Source organism: Nanorana parkeri, unplaced genomic scaffold, assembly GCF_000935625.1.
Source record: "Nanorana parkeri isolate BGI_ZX_2015 unplaced genomic scaffold, ASM93562v1 scaffold38, whole genome shotgun sequence".
Lineage (NCBI taxonomy): Eukaryota > Metazoa > Chordata > Amphibia > Anura > Dicroglossidae > Nanorana > Nanorana parkeri.
In genome coordinates this window covers 2,126,869-2,145,576 of record NW_017306306.1, presented here as the reverse complement: position 1 = coordinate 2,145,576, position 18,708 = coordinate 2,126,869, and the positions used below count along the sequence as shown (strand labels likewise).

Sequence of the window (18,708 nt, the reverse complement as noted above, 5' to 3'; positions counted from 1 at the left end):
TTTTTATTTGGGACTTGGCATATAGATAGTGCCTACAGGTCCGATCACCCACTAAGGTCTATAGCCAACAAAAAACCTGTACCAATAGATGTCAGCTTAAGGTGAACTAACTATTTAACTAAGCTTGTTTATGTTTTCAAAAAATTATACATTCCATGATCATTTTTGTTGTTTTGCAGGCACAATGATGCTGAGAATGCTGTAATGTTCTTTGGAAACTCTGATTCTGGGACCTTGTGACACAACGAAACTTAGGATTACTCACTACCACTTCCTTCTTCAACCCAATTGCTGCTTGGCACTTACCGCCTTGTTGGTGGCTTGATTAACTATTGTCAAGTGTCAAGATGTGACAACATCTGAGCTGTAATCTAGATGTCACCTCGGTTTCTTGAATTATTGTCACTATTGTTTACTTTTACTGAAGGAGCGAGCCAATGTAGAGCGACTATTTCACATGATGGTATTGCATTTGGAATTTTATAATGCCCATCACTCAGGAGAATGCATTGCTTCACCTGTCTCTTCTTCACCAGTGGCTGCAGGACAACCCATGGGAGGACACTGGGGAACCCGAAGCAGCTTTGTATCTATCTGCCATTCAGAAACTCAAGGAATACATTCAGTTAAATTTAATTTTGGAAGAAATGGCACCGAGCTGCCACGAGGTTGCACTAGACATGGAAATATGCACAGTCTACCTCACCAGGGATGGAGATGATGACCTGGTTCTCGGTCTAAATTTTGGAAATATCCCCATTTTTGGGCACTGTGGAGAAAAACGTCGCGGGGGTAAAAAGAGGAAGGTATACAATGGGCCAGTGCTTGACGTTGGATGTATATGGATTACAGATTTGAAGAAGCAGAGTCCAGCTGCTAGGTGCGGCAAGATAAAACTGCGAGATGAGGTGCTGTCATTGAATGGACAACTGATGGTTGGCGTAGATGTTTCTGGTGCCAGGTAAAGCTCTTCCATTGGATATACTGCAAACTGTATGAAATATTTATTGTGGGCAGATGTACAAATCTTATGTCCTTAACACCACTGAGACCTGATGTGGCTTTTTCTTTCTTATGACTTGACTTGGTGGATCCACAAGTGTGGTTCCTTGATTTTTGTTTTGCACTGTTATAGGAAGACCTTGGAAAGTGATGATATGGTAAAGATTTTCAAAAGTGCTCGTTTTTCCCTGTATGGCCCCCGTTGTCACAACCAATGCTTAGATTGGCTGTGTTGCTTGCAAACATTGAGGCGTCAATGGTGACTGTGGGGATGGCCACATGGCACTTATTTTTGCAATTTAGTGCACAGATTGTGGAACAAGTATTGATGAGTGATTTTGATGCAAAAAATGTTGTATTGGTGATTTTAATAATAAAAAAGCCCCATGTTTGTATGTAGCTAGGTAAAGACTACCTGTAGTGTAGTTGTTATACTGTGAAGGAGCAGGGTGGGGATAGTAGATACTCTGCTTGCTTCTTTCTAAGATGTGTTTAGTGTATTTTCAAAAAGACGGGCTTGAAGGAGAACTATGAGGTGAGTGATTTAGACTCATCCTCATAGTTAGAGCCGACCTGTGACAAAGAATCTGTCACAGGTCTGCTCTATTGATCGGAAGTGAGCGAACACAAACCGTTGCTCGCTCACTTTCCGATCATCTCCCTGCAGAGAGTGGTGACTGTCAGTGTACTTTTAACTACTGGACATTTTAAAGTTAGTGGGTCTTCAACACTGGTTTACTGGGTCACCCTAGGAGGGCCACGACCACCCCGGCCCAGACGGAGAATGGCTCCCCATGTACCTGCTCGAAGCTCAACACTGATCTTGTGTTGCATTGGATTATTGGGCATTTGCCACACAGCTCTGGTCTGGCCTCCGGCCTGCAGGGAGAGAGTGGAAACCACTGCGCTAACTGAATAATAATGTGCAGACAATAGAGGGTCTATTCCTCCACATTGCAGGGCAATAAAAAGCCCCATAATCTGCTATCCTGGGAAATAAATGGGTTACTGGCAATTCGGTGAACATTATGTCAAGGTCTTAAAAAAGTAATGTGCGTTCATTAAAGATAGATTGCTGCCTATATTCTGTGATTTAATATCCCATAATGTGCTTTAGATATGGGCGCTCTGTTCTCTCTGCATGCATCACACAAAGTCAGGGCTTAAAGCTGAATTCCAGTTTGATGTATAAAAAAAATTCATGGCGTTATGTATACAATAAAAAATGATGAAATGTATTTTTACGCGCAGCTAGTGTAAATACTTAAATTGGAACAAAGTTTGGATTTCTTTTTTTTTTATTTGCTGCCGTACACCTGTGAAAACAAAAAAAAAGGCAGTTTTTGCTGCAAGACTCGACTATGATCAAACAATTGTTTGGTCATATGACAAGAAACTTCAATAAATGAAGCTTTTGCTATCTTAAAAGGACTGGTGTGCTGGTGACATTTCTACAATTTTGCTGACATTCGCGGCGCCATCCGCGGTCACTGCGAGCACCCCCCATTACAAGGGACATATCGGTAAGGAGTGCGACAAGGAGAGTACCCAGCGTGGTCCCTGACACGTCCAGAGGGCTGCACAATATTTTGGTTTTCATAAATGGTGTTGCGTTAATGAGCAATAAAACCATATGTCTTACTGTGCGATACCACCATGTGTGGTAACCATTGCACTGCTATGTGTGTGTTGTGGTGCCATTTGTTTTGAATGATACCGCAATTCACTGTTACAGTAGTGGGTGATGCAGCTGCACTCCAATGGATATGCGCTGTGATGTGCTGCTTAAGAGCTCATGCATGCGGCTGTATGAAAATATGGCAACTAGTACGCAGGATCTTGCTCTGTACAGTGTATGCATGTAATGTTTATGCAATGTTTAGCTCCATACAGCGTATAGCGCAAAGTATCCTAGCAACAAAGGACCCTAGGTGGCTCGAGACACCACCTTCCTAGCAACAAAGTACACTAGGTGGCTTGAGACACCACCTTCCTAGCAACAAAGGACCCTAGGTGGCTCGAGACACCACCATCCTAGCAACAAAGGACCCTAGGTGGCTCGAGACACCACTTTCCTGAAAACAAGGGACCCTAGGTAGCTGGAGACACCACCTCCCTAGCAACAAAGGACCCTATGTGGCTTGAGACATCACCTTTCTAACAACAAAGGACCCTAGGTGGCTCGAGACACCACTTCCCTGAAAACAAAGGACCCTAGCTGGCTCGAGACACCTCCTTCCTAGCAACAAAGAACCCTAGGTGGTCCATACAAACGCCTTGCAGATATTGTCCTTGGTGTGAATTGAATCTTCGTCCCCAAGCACTGCAAGGTGCTAACATCTTTTGCAGACCAAAGTTTGTAAATGTGCAGTTAGCAGGTTCCTGGGTTCAGAACAGCAGCATAGCAGAAAGTGGCCTCTGGGGAGCGGTAATTGTGATTTTGGTTCTGGGAAAGTGTTAAAATGTAAGTCATACATGCAGAAAGTGTGGAAAGCAGGTTGGGGATGTAGAAATTGGCTGTTGCTGCCATCTAGTGGTAAAGCTGTAAAGTGTTATTGGTCTGAGTATATGGAAAGATCTGATATCACTGGGGTAGACTCGGCCCTGGGAATCTCTGTAAACAATGCAAGGACTATTCCTGGCTAAACTCTGCTACACTTTAGAGTATATAGTACACTGTATTGATTATGATTGCTCTTTAACCAGAGTTCACTGGATGCTTGTGTTTACATTGTTCTTTCACTGACCCTGGGGCTATGTGGACCCTGATGAGAAGACGGGGTTATTAGGGAGATGGGGCTGCAGGATCAACACCAACAGAGTGGGAACATTTTAGTGGGGCTCTACTGAATGCTACTGGGCTGTTTTCTGCAATGCTTCTCAGTATAACCTCTTCATTAAACCATGCACAGCCCCACATGCTTCGCTGAACACTTTTCACCTTCTCTGAACGCATCCTTCACCTGGTCTTCTCTAAAGTTTATTGTTATGTATCTCAGTACTACTCTTTGACTACAAACTTCTAGCTTCAATATTTAACTTATTTCCCCCAAACCATGCTGGCTTCCAGAGATCTTTGGAATATAAACCATAGGCCCTTCTCGGGGAGCCTTGCTTCCCTCTCCTCCACCCTCTCTATCAAACCTTTTTCAGGCTCAAGATGGCCTTGCACTAGTAGATTTCTGAACAAAAGATCTTTCTTTACCACCCGATAATGCCATCAGAGACCTGACGAATGTCAAACTAAATTTTGTTTATTTTTAATATTCGATTTTGGATTTAATGGAGTTTTCCAAACGAAAACCACATTTACTGTTAGAATTTCGTTTGAGAAAAATTTTCCATTCTGCTCCTTCGAATTTTATCATCACTATAGTCAAAATCGATGATCGATTTGACCCCATCAAATAACAGAAAGTTGAATGAAAGATAATTCGTACGAAAGGTCTTTCGAAAATCTACTAGTGTATGGCCACCTTTAGTTGGTTCCCAGTATGACGGTCTTCAGCTCTGAACCTTCACCAAGTTCCCCTCTTTTTCAACAGACTTACCTCCATAGATGTTCCTCTGGTCACACTTGGTCCGGGAAAAAAGCCACATTTGTAGCTTGAAGGAAAGTGGAGGAAATGTGAGCTTACACAGAGATTTCTTTACATTTTAAATCCAAGCTGCATCATTTTAATTCCGCTCTAATCATAGCCAAGCTAAAATATGTTTCCACACCCTTATCTCCTCAAGCCTCTGACCCATGCTGCATGTAACTCTTTGCTTTGTCCAGGGTTGGACAAATCTCAGGAGGCTGGTAGCCAATGCTCCTTAGAAATTGCATCTGACTCCTAACTTTCGAGGTTTTCTCTAGTTGTTGTCAACGGCGCTTGCCCCTAAATAATAAAATCCTGCTGGCTCTTGGAATGGACAGAATGGCCCCTGAATTCTGTATTAATTTGTTTACACCTGCCCTAGTTCAACACCCTCTGCCTCTACTTCTGATTTCACTGTCCAGAACTTGGCTTTCCACTGGTGGTTCTGCGTCTACCTTCTAACCCACAGTCACACATCTTTTACTGCAGAATCCTCTGTTTATACTATCCAGCTGTCTCCCATTTCTCTTTTTCGTTACCCTGCTAAATTGCTTGCATGCCTTGTCTAAACCTGACTCTTGTCCTCACATCTAGCTCAGTCTTGCTGTTGTCCTGTACACACTCATCAGTTGAAACCACACTCATCGACCTGGTCAATGACCTCAGATCCAATAAAAAGTTGGCTTTACCCTGCCTTTTCTCTTTCATATCTTCTCTGTTTTTCCCTGCAGGCTACCCTCTGCTTCCCCAAATGCTGCTCTCTTATTCTTCTACTTGCATTTATCCAATGTTTTTTTTTTTTTTAAAAGCGGAACTCCAGCTAAATACACAGATCATGTACACATATGGCAGCTGTTTTACCTGCCAAATGACTTGTACATATGTCCACCAATCCTAACATTTGTGGCTACAGCCCGGCCACACAGCACAGCCCTTTATCACTTCTGACTTCCCTACCCCTGTCTTAAAAATATTTTACTCTACCTCCTCATGGATTTCTAAGAGCTTTAATGCCATCCTAACTGAGCTTCTCCTATATCTCTCACATTCAAGTACTGCTACCTCTACCTAGGCAATCTCCAAAGAATGTCCCTTCCTGGTTCAAGAGACCATTAAACCTCTAGTCACCCTGCTAGCTCTACCTGGGCAATCTCTAAAGAATGGTCCTTCCTTGTTCAAGAGACCATTAAACCTCTGGTTGGCCTGCTACTCTACCTGAGCAATTGCCAAAGAATGTCCCTTCCATGTTCAAGAGACCATTAAACCTCTAGTCACTAAGCTAGCTCTATCTGGGTAATCTCCCAAAGAATGTTCCTTCCTTGTTCAAGAGACCATTAAACCTCTAGTCACCCAGCGAGCTCTACCTGGGCAATCTCCAAAGAATGTTCCTTCCTTGTTCAAGAGACTACTAAACTTCTAATCTGCTGGCTGCCTCTACCTGGGCAATCTCCCCAAAAATATCCCTTCCTTGTTCAGGAGACCATTAAACCTCTAGTCGGCCTCCTAGCTCTACCTGGGCAATCTCCAAAGAATGCCCCTTCCATGTTCAAGTGACCATTAAACCTCTAGTCGGCCTTCTACCTCTGCCTGGGCAGTCTCCAAAGAATGTCCCTTCCATGTTCAAGAGAACATTAAACCTCTAGTCACATGCTACCTGTACCTGGGCAGTCTCCCAAACTAAACCTCTAGTCCTGAGCCTTTTTGTACTCTCACTTTGACTACTGCAAAATCCTCCAGTCTGTTATGTTGCCGCAAGAATAATTCACCTCTCTTCATTCCTCATCTGCTGCCCCCTCTCTATCAATCTCTTCTAAATACCCAGCAGCCCTAAAAATCATGTATCCTTTAAGTGTTGAGTAGTCCTGTTGGTTATCTGCATTTTTAGCTGTACTCACTAGAGGGCGATATATAACTATATATCCATCTTCTCTCTCTCTCTCTAGCTAAAAAATCTCTTTAGCTTGTTCATACTAAATGATGCAAAAATTTCACAAACCTTCTGTGTCAGGCTGACCTGATATTACCCACAGACCAAAATCGACTCTTGTTTTTTTTCCCCCCAGATTCAAACACTTGAAACTTAAAATCAATCTTTCCCATAGGAAATTCCGGGGGCAGCGATTGCCGGCTTGTAAAAAATCCTACCTGCCTGTAGATGCTCCACCTCTGGCTGCAAATGTATGTCAAGCAACAACCTATTTTTCTAGTTTGGGATAAGGAAGGGAAAGTTGGAACTCTTGTTGGCATTTTACATCTATCTGGGGCTCCGCTAGAGAGATTTATCCTTACTTCCTGTCCTGCTGACCGCGGAAGAGCATACAATATCTTCAACTGGGTATCCGATATAAAAATCTAACAGGGCATCCAACCTTTCTCTGCTCTACTAAAGAAAATAATGATTTCAGTCTGTGTTGCTAATGGTTCCTCTCACTTCCTGTTCGGTAAAATGCAGTCAGCAGGACAGGAAGTGAGCGGAAATCTCTAACAAAAGCCCTAGATGGCGGTAAAATCCTGAATGGGGTTCCAATTCTTCTCCACTCTATCCAACCTTGGTCTTGACTAAGTGCAAGTATGCAGATCAGTCGAGAAAATGCCTTGACTGCATACTTATCCAAGGCTATTGAAGCCACAGGGCTGATATGGCAGCCATAGCCAGACGGCTAGCATTTTCAGGAGGACAACGCAGCAATGGCGGCCCCCATGTTTCTCACAGGAAAAGTTTTACAAGTGAGTCATTGTTTGTGAGTGTGAAGCAGTGTGAGTTCTATCTGTAGATCTTATCGAATATCCTGTATGGCTATTGTTATATTGTGCGGTTTCCTTTAATATTGGACTGAAGAATGACCGGGCTTATTCATCAGAGGATGCCATGAAAACAACCTTCCTTATAAGTAATATACAGCTTTGGATGAGATTTAGAAATGGCAATTTCCTGGGCCAGGGGTTTAGAGAAGCTGCATGCCAGACAGATGACAAAGGGGTCACAATATGTTGACTGGTAATTAAAGGTATTACAACATTATTTGCTTCCATGAGTGGCGAGCTAAGAGGAAGTCGCAGTTCCTGTACAAAAGCAATAAAACTCGATTGGTTATCTGCGTTCTTGCTTAATGTTTTTTAAACTGTAAGCATGAGATTGTTAATAATTGATCTTAGTGTAACCGCAACATTATTCCTGATAATAACTCCTCTGTTCACTTATCTATTGCGTCAAAGTTCATAAAATCTTTTTCTGGTTCAGCTGGTGTCATTACCCCAAATGTGTGTTTAAACCGAGTAACCGTACAAAGTACCTGCTTGGTAGGCAAATTGCAGGAGGGCCAGGTACCTAGGTGGGATTAGTCAGGGCCGTAGTTAGTAGAGTGAGGCACTCGCCTCAGGCGCAGCTGATAGGGGACGTAGCCAGGGCCGGCCTGGCTGCACCCCCTTGCCTCTGTTGCCATGGCGAGCACAGGGCGCCAGGCGGCCAACACAGCCACGACTCGGCAGGAGGAAGAGGGACGGCACAGGCACCAGCTTCTCCTCAGATCCCCACTGCTCTCCCCTGACTGTATGGGCAGAGGACTCTGTGTCCTCAATTTCTTTTTCGATTTCAAAAGAGAAATATCAGGGGTCTTTTTAGACCCCCAATATTTCCCTGAAGCCCCCCCAAACAGTAAAAAAATAATAACAAATATATAGCACCACCACATCCACCACACACTCATGCACACATATTATTAGAAATGTGCAAAGACTAAAAATTTGTTTCGGACGAAATGAACGGAAACTAAAAATGTTCATTAGTTTCGTCAAACGAAAAAAATTTTTATGCTATTTTGGATTTGGCCACCAGCACATTCTGCGCATGTGCGCCACCATCCCACAGACGGGCACATGACGTCACATGACACCGTGCACGCGTGGCGTCGGGTGGCATTACACAATTTTCTGTTCTTGCCTCGCACGCAAACGGAGCTAGCTATGGCTCTGGGATTAGTAGAGAGGTAGGGTTGGTATCAAGAGTTACTCTTTACTAGAGGAAGTTGGGGCAATAGCGCTGATGGTTAAATTTACCAAGGATTTCTTATTCTTAAAGAAGAGCACCGGGCCAATAAAGTCGTTACCCTTGCAGTGAGGCTACCCCTGCACTGAAAGGGTTAAGTGCTCGTTTTGTCTAGGAAGCTAAAGTTATATTCACCCGAACCACGTTCCCAGCTGGCTCCTAAACCGGTCTCTGTAGCCTCACTCCCCCTCTGCTCCAGTGGTCTACGGTCCTAGGAGTCATCACATTCTATACAGTGTATAGTACATGAATGGATATTCCTTTGCTGGAGCGCATGGGCATAGAGGCTGAAGGTCTCGGAGCCAGCCAGGATTGCATTTCGGGTGAGTATATCTGTCTTTTTAGCTTCCTCTGCAAAATGAGCACTTAACCCTTGCAGTGTGGAGCTCCCCCTACTGCAAGCGTTTAACTTTTGTTTGCCTGGAGTTGCTCCTTAAATCTTAACTGAAGTCGCACCTTTTTATCTCTTTATAGTCCTTTCCCCTTGCAAGTTATTATTTGTAACTGATTTTAACTTGGAAATGCATTAGATTTTTCTCTGCATGAAAATTCTGCTTCCTGCACTCACCAGTGCTCTGTGTTGGCAGAGCTGAGTAACAGCCACACCCCCCTCCCCATATTGCAGAGCTGGAGAGGGGGCGAGTTTGATCAGGTTTGTTACATTGCTCAATGCGCTGGGTCTTGCGCCTTCTCCTCCTAGCTTTCTGTTAGACAGAACAGTCACACTTAGGCACCAGTACAACAGTTGTAGAAGGGGGAGGTAAGACTGGGAAAAAAGAGGTTCTTCATGGGCTGCTCGTGGAATTCTTGTTGCGCTGAGTCTAAATTCTTGATAGATGCCAAATTTTGCAGACATCATTTCTCTGAATAGTTGAATATTTTAGGTACCCACACATCCTCTTCACCTGGAAAGACCAAGGATGAGAAATATGGCTTGAACCCCTTGTCACGGGGGCTATATGGGATTTGGGGGCCCATTTATACAAGATGTGGGTTGGGTAGGTGCTGGTTCTCCCTCTTGGTGTATTCCTGGATGGTGCATTCTTCTAGGGCAAGTGAGAAGCAGGTGGCATTCTTCATATTAATGCTAAATAATGGGATGTCCCAAATGTGACCAAGCATGACCAATCTGGCCAGGAATCCCTTGTCACAGGGGCAGACTCACCATTTGTGCAAGGGCCCTCAAGGGGTATCTGAGATTTGGGGGCCCATTTATAAAAGATGTGGGCTGGGTAGGTGCTGGTTCTCCCTCCTGCTGTAGACCTGGATGGTGCGTTCTTCTAGGGCAAGTGAGAGGTAAGTGACATTCTTCATATTAATACTGAATAAGGCGGGGACCCAAATGTGACCAAGTTTGACAAATCGGCCAGGAACCCCTTGTCACAGGGGAAGACTCGCCATTTGTGCAGCCTGTGCAACTACACAAGGGCCTTCTGGGACTTTAAGATCCCATTTATATAAGATGTGGGTTGGGTAGATGCTGGTTCTCCCTCCTGCTGTAGATAGGGCTGCCACCCGTCTGGTTTTCACCCGGACAGTCCGGTTTTGGAGTCTTGTGTCTCTGACAGATTTGGCTGCCGAGGTTCTCGGCAACCACGATCCCGGGCAGCCGCATCGGCCTGAAACCGGATCTTCCTCTGAGCTGTGGGCAGTCTGTGCCTGTTGACAGGTGCCCGCAGCTCAGAGGAAGATCCGGGTTTCAGGCAGATGTGGCCGGCTGAGATCAGTGATTTCTCCTCCTCCAGCCCATGACACCGTACTGCCCGCCAGCGGACCCCTGGTGAGACACCATAGCCCAGACAGCCCTGAGAGTCGCATTTGTGCAACCTGTACAGCTGCACAAGAGCCTTCTGGGATATGGGGCCCATTTATACAAGATATAGGTTGGGTAGGTGCTGGTTCTTCCTCCTGCTGTAGACTTGGATGCTACTTCTAGGCAAGTGGCAGACAGACACCGTTTTTTTACACTAACGCTAACTAAATGGGGGGCCCAAATGTGACCAAACGTGATGACTCTGCCTAGGAGCCCCTTGTCACAGGAGCAGACACCATTTGAGCAGCGTATGCAACTACACAAGAGCCTTCTAGGATTTAAGGGTCCATTTTTTCAAGATGTGGGTTGACCTAAGTCTGGGTCAGGGGTGGGCAACTCTGGCCCTTCAGCTGTTGTGGAAATTCAAGCCCCATGAGGCATTGTAAGTTGGGATTTGTAGTTAAAGAACAGCTGGAGGGCCTGAGTTGACCACCGCTGACCTAGATAGTGCTTTCTTCTAGGGTAAGTAATACTAAATGGGGGGCCCAAATGTCACCAAACATGATGACTCTCTCTAGAAAGCCATTGTCACAGGGGCAGACTCTCCATATCTGCAACCTGCGCAACTGCACAAGAGCCTTCAAGGATTTAGGGGCCCATTTTTACAAGATGTGGGTTGGGTATGTGCTGGCTCTCCTTCCTGTTGTAGACCTATGTCAGGGGTGGGCAACTCTGGCCTTTCAGCTGTTGTGAAACTACAAGTCCCATGAGGCATTGCAAGACTGACAGTTACCAGGCATGACTCCCAGAAGCATGTTGGGATTTGTAGTTAAAGAACAGCTGGAGGGCCGGAGTTGACTACCCCTGACCTAGTTGGGGCTTTCTTCTAGGGTAAGTATGCTAAATGGGTGCCCAAATGCTCTTGAACAGGGTCCCTTTTGTTGACTATTTCCATTACTGCTTTGTCCTATCTGTATGCACGGGCTCTGGCAGGTCTGCAGCTGTCTACAGCATGAGTAGGCAACCTTGGCACTCCAGCTGTTGTGGAACTACAAATCCCATGAAGCATGGAAAGATTCTGACACCGTCTGACATGACTCCCTGAGGCAGAAGCATTATGGTATTTGTAGTTTCACCACAACTGGAATGCCGAGATTGCCTACCCTGGCCTACAGGTAGACACTGATGAGTGTCAACAAAACACATATCTGAATTGCAATTGTAAAATCCAAGCTATTTATATCCGCAGTATCATTTACCTTTCACATATATATCTCCTGTCAGCTTTCCCAGATTGTTTTCCTTCAAGTAAGCTCATAAAGCGTTCTTATCGGTAATTATGAAGTTATTTCCTATAATCTCTGTCAGTCATTTCCTTGTACCAGCATAGAATGTCAGTTAGCAGTGTGTGTGTACAGGCCCGGGCCTGCATGTAACCTGAATATCACCTCTAACATCTGCTGAGGGATCTGTCACATTGATAAATCTACAAAGCATTCCTTTATATGACTTTGTGTAGAATGTTCATATTGTCACAATTATTAATGTTACATTTGTGATGAGAAAAAAAGCCAAAACTGGAAATGCTTTGCAGACTCTAACCTGCTGCCGCTAGGTAGAAAACCCACACAGGTGTTTCAGCTACTTCTTGTGTGCTGAGTGGCTGCTCTGGTCACATGATCAGTCCCAGTCTTATAATAAGGAAAAAACTGCCAGGGAAAGCCATGAGTAAATCCCATGAGGAGGAAATGATATATGGGGGAAGGTACAGCTGTCCCTATAATGAGGTAGCTTGAGGCAGTTGCCTTAGGCAGCATCTCTTTGGGTCATGTAGGGGGGGGCGACAGAGCGGCCATGACGCTTTCTCTGCTGTACAATGTTTGCCGTGTGCCTGGCTCTTAGCAACCCATGTCCCAGGTTGCTAAGAGCCAGGCGGGGAGATGTGCAAGGGCCATTCACATCTCACTGCCCAGCTCTTAGCAATCTGGGACGCTCTCCAGCTCCGGCTCCTGGCAACCAGAGATGTCACTGGGCTGGACACCACCAGCCTGGGCCGACTCCCCCTCCCGTATTGGCAAGTAAGGTGCTATCTTAGCCCCTATTTGCAGTGTGGTTGTTATGCTGCTGCACTTGTGCACATGTCATCAGCTATGACACCAGCCATTTGAGGGCTTGAAAGTTTGGTTGAGAGCTAAAATAAGCACAGAGGCAACCTTGAAAGTTGGCATGCTTTAAAAGTAACCATTTTGGGAGATATTAAATTGGTGGGTATAGTTCCGCTTCAAGGCTTTATTTACACATACATACAGTAGTAGGTGCGTTTAGGGATTCCTGCAGCAGGGATCCCAAATACACCGTTTAGAAGTGGCAGCAGTCACCTGTTGAAGTTAAAGATCAGGTGACACCAGCTGCATTTGAAAGCGTCAGTGCGCCAGCATTCCATATGTAATAATATATGATACAATTGCATGCGGTTAGGAATCAGTGTCCCCGGACGCATCAATAGTATGTGCAGGGATAGTGATCTCTTCCTAAGATTACATGCAGTTAGGAAGAACGGGTGACTGCTTCCACTTTTATACGGTGTATTTGGGATCCCTGCCGCAGGAATTCACAGGTTCCTGACACAGGAATCCCTAAACACACCTACTTTGTAGCTGTGAGCGAAGCCTGATAAAGCTCTATAGATGGAACCCGTCTTGGGTCCCTTTCTCACTGGCGTTCCTTCAGTTTTTGGACCCGTGATTACAAGGATAAAACGCAGACTTAAGCGGGCGGCTGGATGTAAGCAGACTTGAGTCCTCCTAGATTTTCTCTCTCACTTCCGGGTCTGTTTAGATCCATCAGAATGAACGCTTAAAGTTTGTGTCCAGGTCCGCTTTTCACTGACCTCACCGTTTTTTTGGTGGATATAGATGATGTGTATCACTTTAAAAGGTATTTGGCACAGCCGGAGCAACAACACATAGAACTTGTGTAATGACATTGTTGGATTGGTGCATGGATTTTTTTTTGGACCTGTTATCTTTTACAATGTCTCAATCACACTAAAACTGGTCATACACTAGTAGACAGACGGAATGGAAAAATCGAACAGATTTCTCCATCCACGCTAAACAGCACAGAATGACTCTCCCGCTGTAGCTACTCTTAGGGCTTGTTCACCCCAATTGCGGTGCGTTACAGAGCGGTAGCTGCTGGAACGCACAGCAATCGCTCACAAGACTCCCCCCCCCCCTCGCGTTCTGGGGCGGGAGGGGGCGTGGCGGTGTTTCCATTGCAATGGGCAGACTTTTTTTTTTGCATTTGCATTTGCAGTGGAACGGAACGCAGGCAATGTTTTGCCACGCGTCCGATCGCACTGCGGTGGTTTTATAGGGTGGTGCTGGAACCAGGGAGCACACCATATCTGTAAAAAATATGATTCAAGGCAACTGGACTTTTCTTGAAGACGTTTCACTGGCCATCCAACCAGTTTTCTTAATTCTGAAATTCAGATCTGAATTGAGAAAGTTGGTCGGATGACCAGTGAAAAGTCTTCAAGAAAAAGACAGCAAGTCAAGTTGCCTTGAATAATTTTTTTTACAGATATACCATGACCTGGATGAATGAGAACCTTCACAGACATACAGGGAACACGCCATTTTGCATTTCCAACGTTCAGCTTAAAAGATAAACAATAAGTGCAGCAGATACAGGGAGATAGTGGTACGTCCATCTGGACATGGTGTATGCATCGGGATGACAATCAAAGGCTGTGTTCCCTGATAACATTCAACAAGCAAACCATCCTGACTGACAGATCCGAGATAAATATATGCACCGACTTTGACGGCCGGTCTGGGCATAACATGATCAGATTCCATTATAATCCTCGGAAAGCAGCTCAGCTTAATTTGTCGATAAATATTTAAAGCGCCTTCAGAAAGAATCAACTTTTCTCCTATGACTGACTCCAATAATCATATCATTAACTCCTCACCTGCTAGTCGGGCTGAGGGATTTCTTGCTGCCGTCATACAATTTCCTAAAGACAAATAAAAAGGTGGCAATTTTCAGTGTCGCGTCGTATTTATTGGTTACTACACAGAACTCTCGCTATGACAGAGGTGATCAAGGTTTTCACTGGTGAAGGGAACAAACCTTCTTTAACTGAGAACGCTTTAGAGCCCCGCGGGAAATTACATTCATCGCAGCTTGTGATCCTCAGGGACACCGCACAGCTTAGAACGTTTGATTTTGTACAAATTTTGTTATCTGTCAGCCTGCTTCACCATCCTTGGAGGGTTCTCCGGAATTTCTGCTGGATTCCAAGAAGTGAAAATTAGTGAGGGAGACAGACAAAGATTGGAGCTGACCTCTTCTGTGCACGTTTGATGGTTACCTTGAAAAGAAAAACATTTTCAAAGTGTTTCAAGTGTATTTTTATTTCTGAATTGGCAATTGTTTTCTTTCTTATTTACAACCCAGAGTCGTGTGTTGTGTCATTTTAGCATTTTCTTTCTACAATCTCTGAGCAATCAGCTTTAGGCCCCTTTCACACAGGTGCCCATTGGTTCCAATCAAAAGGGCACACGTGCACAGAATGGGTGTATGGAACGGGTGTTACTCTTGTGACATCCATGGACAGACACTGGCCCATATTAGGTCTACGGGCAGTTGGATGTAAGGGGACATGTGTCCGTTGCCTCCGATCCATCCCATTCAGCTCCGCTAAAACAGAACTTTGTTCCGTTTTTTTTTTTTCTCCAACCTAGGTAGACTTAGAGGATGTAAACGGATGCATGTTGATTTACATCAGCCAGCCCTCAGACTAACATTGAGCTTCTGATCTGGTCCACCTTAAAAACTGACTGGTGGACCTAATCGGAACACCATGTGAAAGGGGCCTTAGATTTACCAAAACTATGAAATATGAGGACCTATCCTCCGGTACAGCTTTCTCTCCAGGAAGGAAAACCCCCGGACAGAATGGTAACATCACCAGCTTTATATGATCTCACACTGCAGACATACAGCTATGAGGCTGCATACCTTGAAGTTAGAGATGCACTGATACTGTTTTCTCGGTATCGAGTACCAATATTTTTTTTTTACGGAACTCGCCGATGCCAAATATCGATATTAGAAGTCCCATTAAAGAAGCAGGGTGGCATGCAATGACTCACCATCCGGCTTCCTGATTAGCCGAGAAGCCGGGTGGCGTGTAATGACTCACCGCCCAGCTAACCAAGTGACGAGGAAGCATGGAGCCAGCTTCCCAGCCAATCAGGAAACCAGGGGGGCGAGTCATTAGCCACCCCCTTGCTTCCTGATTGACTGGGATGCCAGCTCCCTGGTTACTAGGGAGCATAGTTTTGGCTTCCCAGCCAATCAGGAAGCCGGGTGGCGTGCAATGACTCGCCGACCGGCTTCCTAATACTGGAAGTTCCTGTTTCGGGAAAAGCATTGGAAGCACTTTGGGGAGTATGAGTACTCACCCAAATACTTGTGCATCCCTACTTGAAGTGCACCCCATCATGTACCTGGTGGAGGCTGTCAAGCAATTCCTGGAGTTGGGAGAGGATAAGCAGGAACTCGAAGAAGCATGAGTGCCTGTAGCTGTTTTCAGATGCAGCAGGGTCAGCAACTTCCCTTGGTGAAACTCAGGTTTAAATAGGCAGTCAATGCTTAATTATGCTCATGCACCTGTGCATTAACCATGTAATCCCAGGCCCAAAGTGTGGGCCTATCAACGTGAGCAACGTCTATGTGCATTTGTCCTGACATAGGACTGATTTTACTGGCAGCCCCTATTTCTCAGAAGGAACTCCAGACAATAGGGAGAGTAAATCTTATGCACAATTAATATTTTTAGAGGTTCCCTATAAGATGGCAACTCTTCATTTTGAAGTCCACTTTAAAGCTGCTTGGGCAGTGCATAATGTTTTAGTTTCTTGCAGAAACTGGTATATAGAGAGGACCAGTATAATACAATCACTGTGCAGTATTACCAAGCAGATAGCTCCTATTGAATGCATAAAAGCAAGTATGGCTTCCTACACGTACATTACAAACCATACCTAGAAACAGAATATGTATAACATTAACACTCCCTGATTATTATATACCGTACATGAAGTGAATCACGTTCACTGGTATTTCTAAACTAACTCACTTTAAAATGTGTTAGGAACATCAGTTGGGCGGTAAAGAAATCTGGACATCTGCTTCAAATCTATTGCACAAGAAATAATGAATAGCGGGGAACATCTTTTTTTAACCCTTTACGTGACAAGTCATTTGGTCCCTTTGTGGCTGGACGTACAGTGTACGTCTCCCGTCACGAAGGGGTTAAATAAAAATGGCTGTTCCGGACGGGTTATGTTGGAATAGCGGTCTGGCTTTTCTGGGTTTCATTATGCTGGAGCAGGAAAAAAAACCAATGTTCCCCATTTGATAATAATTGGAATTGCCGGGAACTCTGACAGTCATGTAGCATATCTGCTATTGCAGCACATGGTGGGGTCAGACACATGCACTGTGTTTTTTGGGTTATTATAGCAAAGTCTCAAATTTCCTGACAGTAGAAAAATAACACATTGCAGAGAGATTGTCTGGAGTGGAAGGAATTACAGTAATGAATTCAATGCTCTGAACTCTTTTCAGGCATTCCATGCACACTATATTACCAAAAGTATTGGGACGCCGGCCTTTACACGCATATGAACTTTAATAGTACCCCAGTCTTAGTTTGTAGGGTTCAATATTGAGTTGGCCCACCCTTTTCAGTTATAACAGCTTCCACTCTTCTGGGAAGGCGTCCACACGGTTTAGGAGTGTGTCAATGGGAATGTTTGACCATTCTTCCAGAAGCGCATTTGTGAGGTCAGGTACTGATGTTGGAGGAGAAGGCCGGGCTCGCAGTCTCCACTCTAATTCACCCCGAAGGTGTTCTATCGGGTTGAGGTCAGGACTCTGTGCAGGCCAGTCAAGTTCCTCCACCCCAAACTCGCTCATCCATGTCTTTATGGACCTTGCTTTGTGCACTGGTGCGCAGTCATATTGGAATAGGAAGGGGCCATTCCCAAACTGTTCCCACAAAGTTGGGAGCATGAAATTGTCCAAATTGTTTTGCTATGCTGATCTAAGGAGCCAAGCCCAACCCCTGAAAAACAACCCCCCACCATAATCCCCCCTCCACCAAACTTTACACTTGGCACAATGCAGTCCCATTACCAGTACCATTCTCCTGGCAACCGCCAAACCCAGACACGTCCATCAGATTGCCAGACAGAGAAGCGTGATTCGTCACTCCAGAGAACACGTCTCCACTTCTCTAGAGTCCAGTGGCGGCGTGCTTTACACCACGGCATCCGACGCTTTGCATTGCACTTGGTGGTGTAAGGCTTGGATGCAGCTGCTCGGCCATAGAAACCCATTCCATGAAGCTCTCTACGCACTGTTGTTGTGCCAATCTGACAGTTGGCAATTTCTGCGCACTGCGCTCCAGCATGCGCTGACCCCGCTGTGTCATTTTAAGTGGCCTACCACTTTGTGTCTTAGTTGCTGTTGTTCCCAGTTCCTTCCACTTTGCTATAATACCACTAACAGTTGAACATGGAATATTTAGTAGCAAGGAAATTCCACCTGAATCCAATGATTTGGAGGGGTGTCCCTATACTTTTGGTAATATAGTGTATGTGCTATTGATGGCTGCATGTTCCCAGTCACTTTAGAGAGAACCTGTCCTCCAGTTAAAGTGCGTCCAAAGAGCTGGCACTGCCAGGTGACTGCTTTGATCACTCTTGGCCAGGGAAGCTTGGTCTGTCCCCAGTTTACTTTCACCTTGCTATGGACGCCTTGTCTTCAGGCATAAACTCCATAGACTAGTGGCATCAAGACTTGCTCATTGACGGTTTGGGTTCAGCAGGTGAATGGGGCTTTTTGTTATGATCCTAACCAAAAAAGAGGGCACACAGTGGGGGAATAATTCGTATAAATCTAAACATTCTTTTTTTTATGTCCCACGTTTTTCTAAGAAAACTCCTCTCAATATTCACAAAAACCTCCAATATAGCCCTCTAGTACTAGGAGATGCCCGGGACAAAGAATCTCAATATCGCATATCATTTATTACTGTGAAAAAACCCCCATATAAATACAGACCTATACAAAGAAAAATCCCCCTTATATAAAAACCCCCATAAGACCTCAATCTTTTGACTCAAATATCCTAATTTGTCGTATATAAAACCATTTGTCACAATATATCCTTTTTTCTTGTGACGCATGTTTTTATATACAATGAATTCGGATATTTGAGTCAAAAGGTTGTGGTTTGATGG

The 18,708-nt window shown here is 44.9% G+C and overlaps 1 protein-coding gene across 1 annotated transcript in view; it reads left to right on the top strand.

Annotated features, from left to right (window-relative positions):
* The first annotated feature begins 485 nt into the window (after positions 1-485).
* Positions 486-18,708, top strand: part of PDZD2 (PDZ domain containing 2) — a 225,021-nt gene continuing 206,798 nt past the window's right edge. Inside the window, exon 1 of the mRNA XM_018570275.1 lies at positions 486-961. Within this exon, the coding sequence (XP_018425777.1) occupies positions 486-961 (476 nt within the window). The remainder of the gene's footprint in view (positions 962-18,708) is intronic.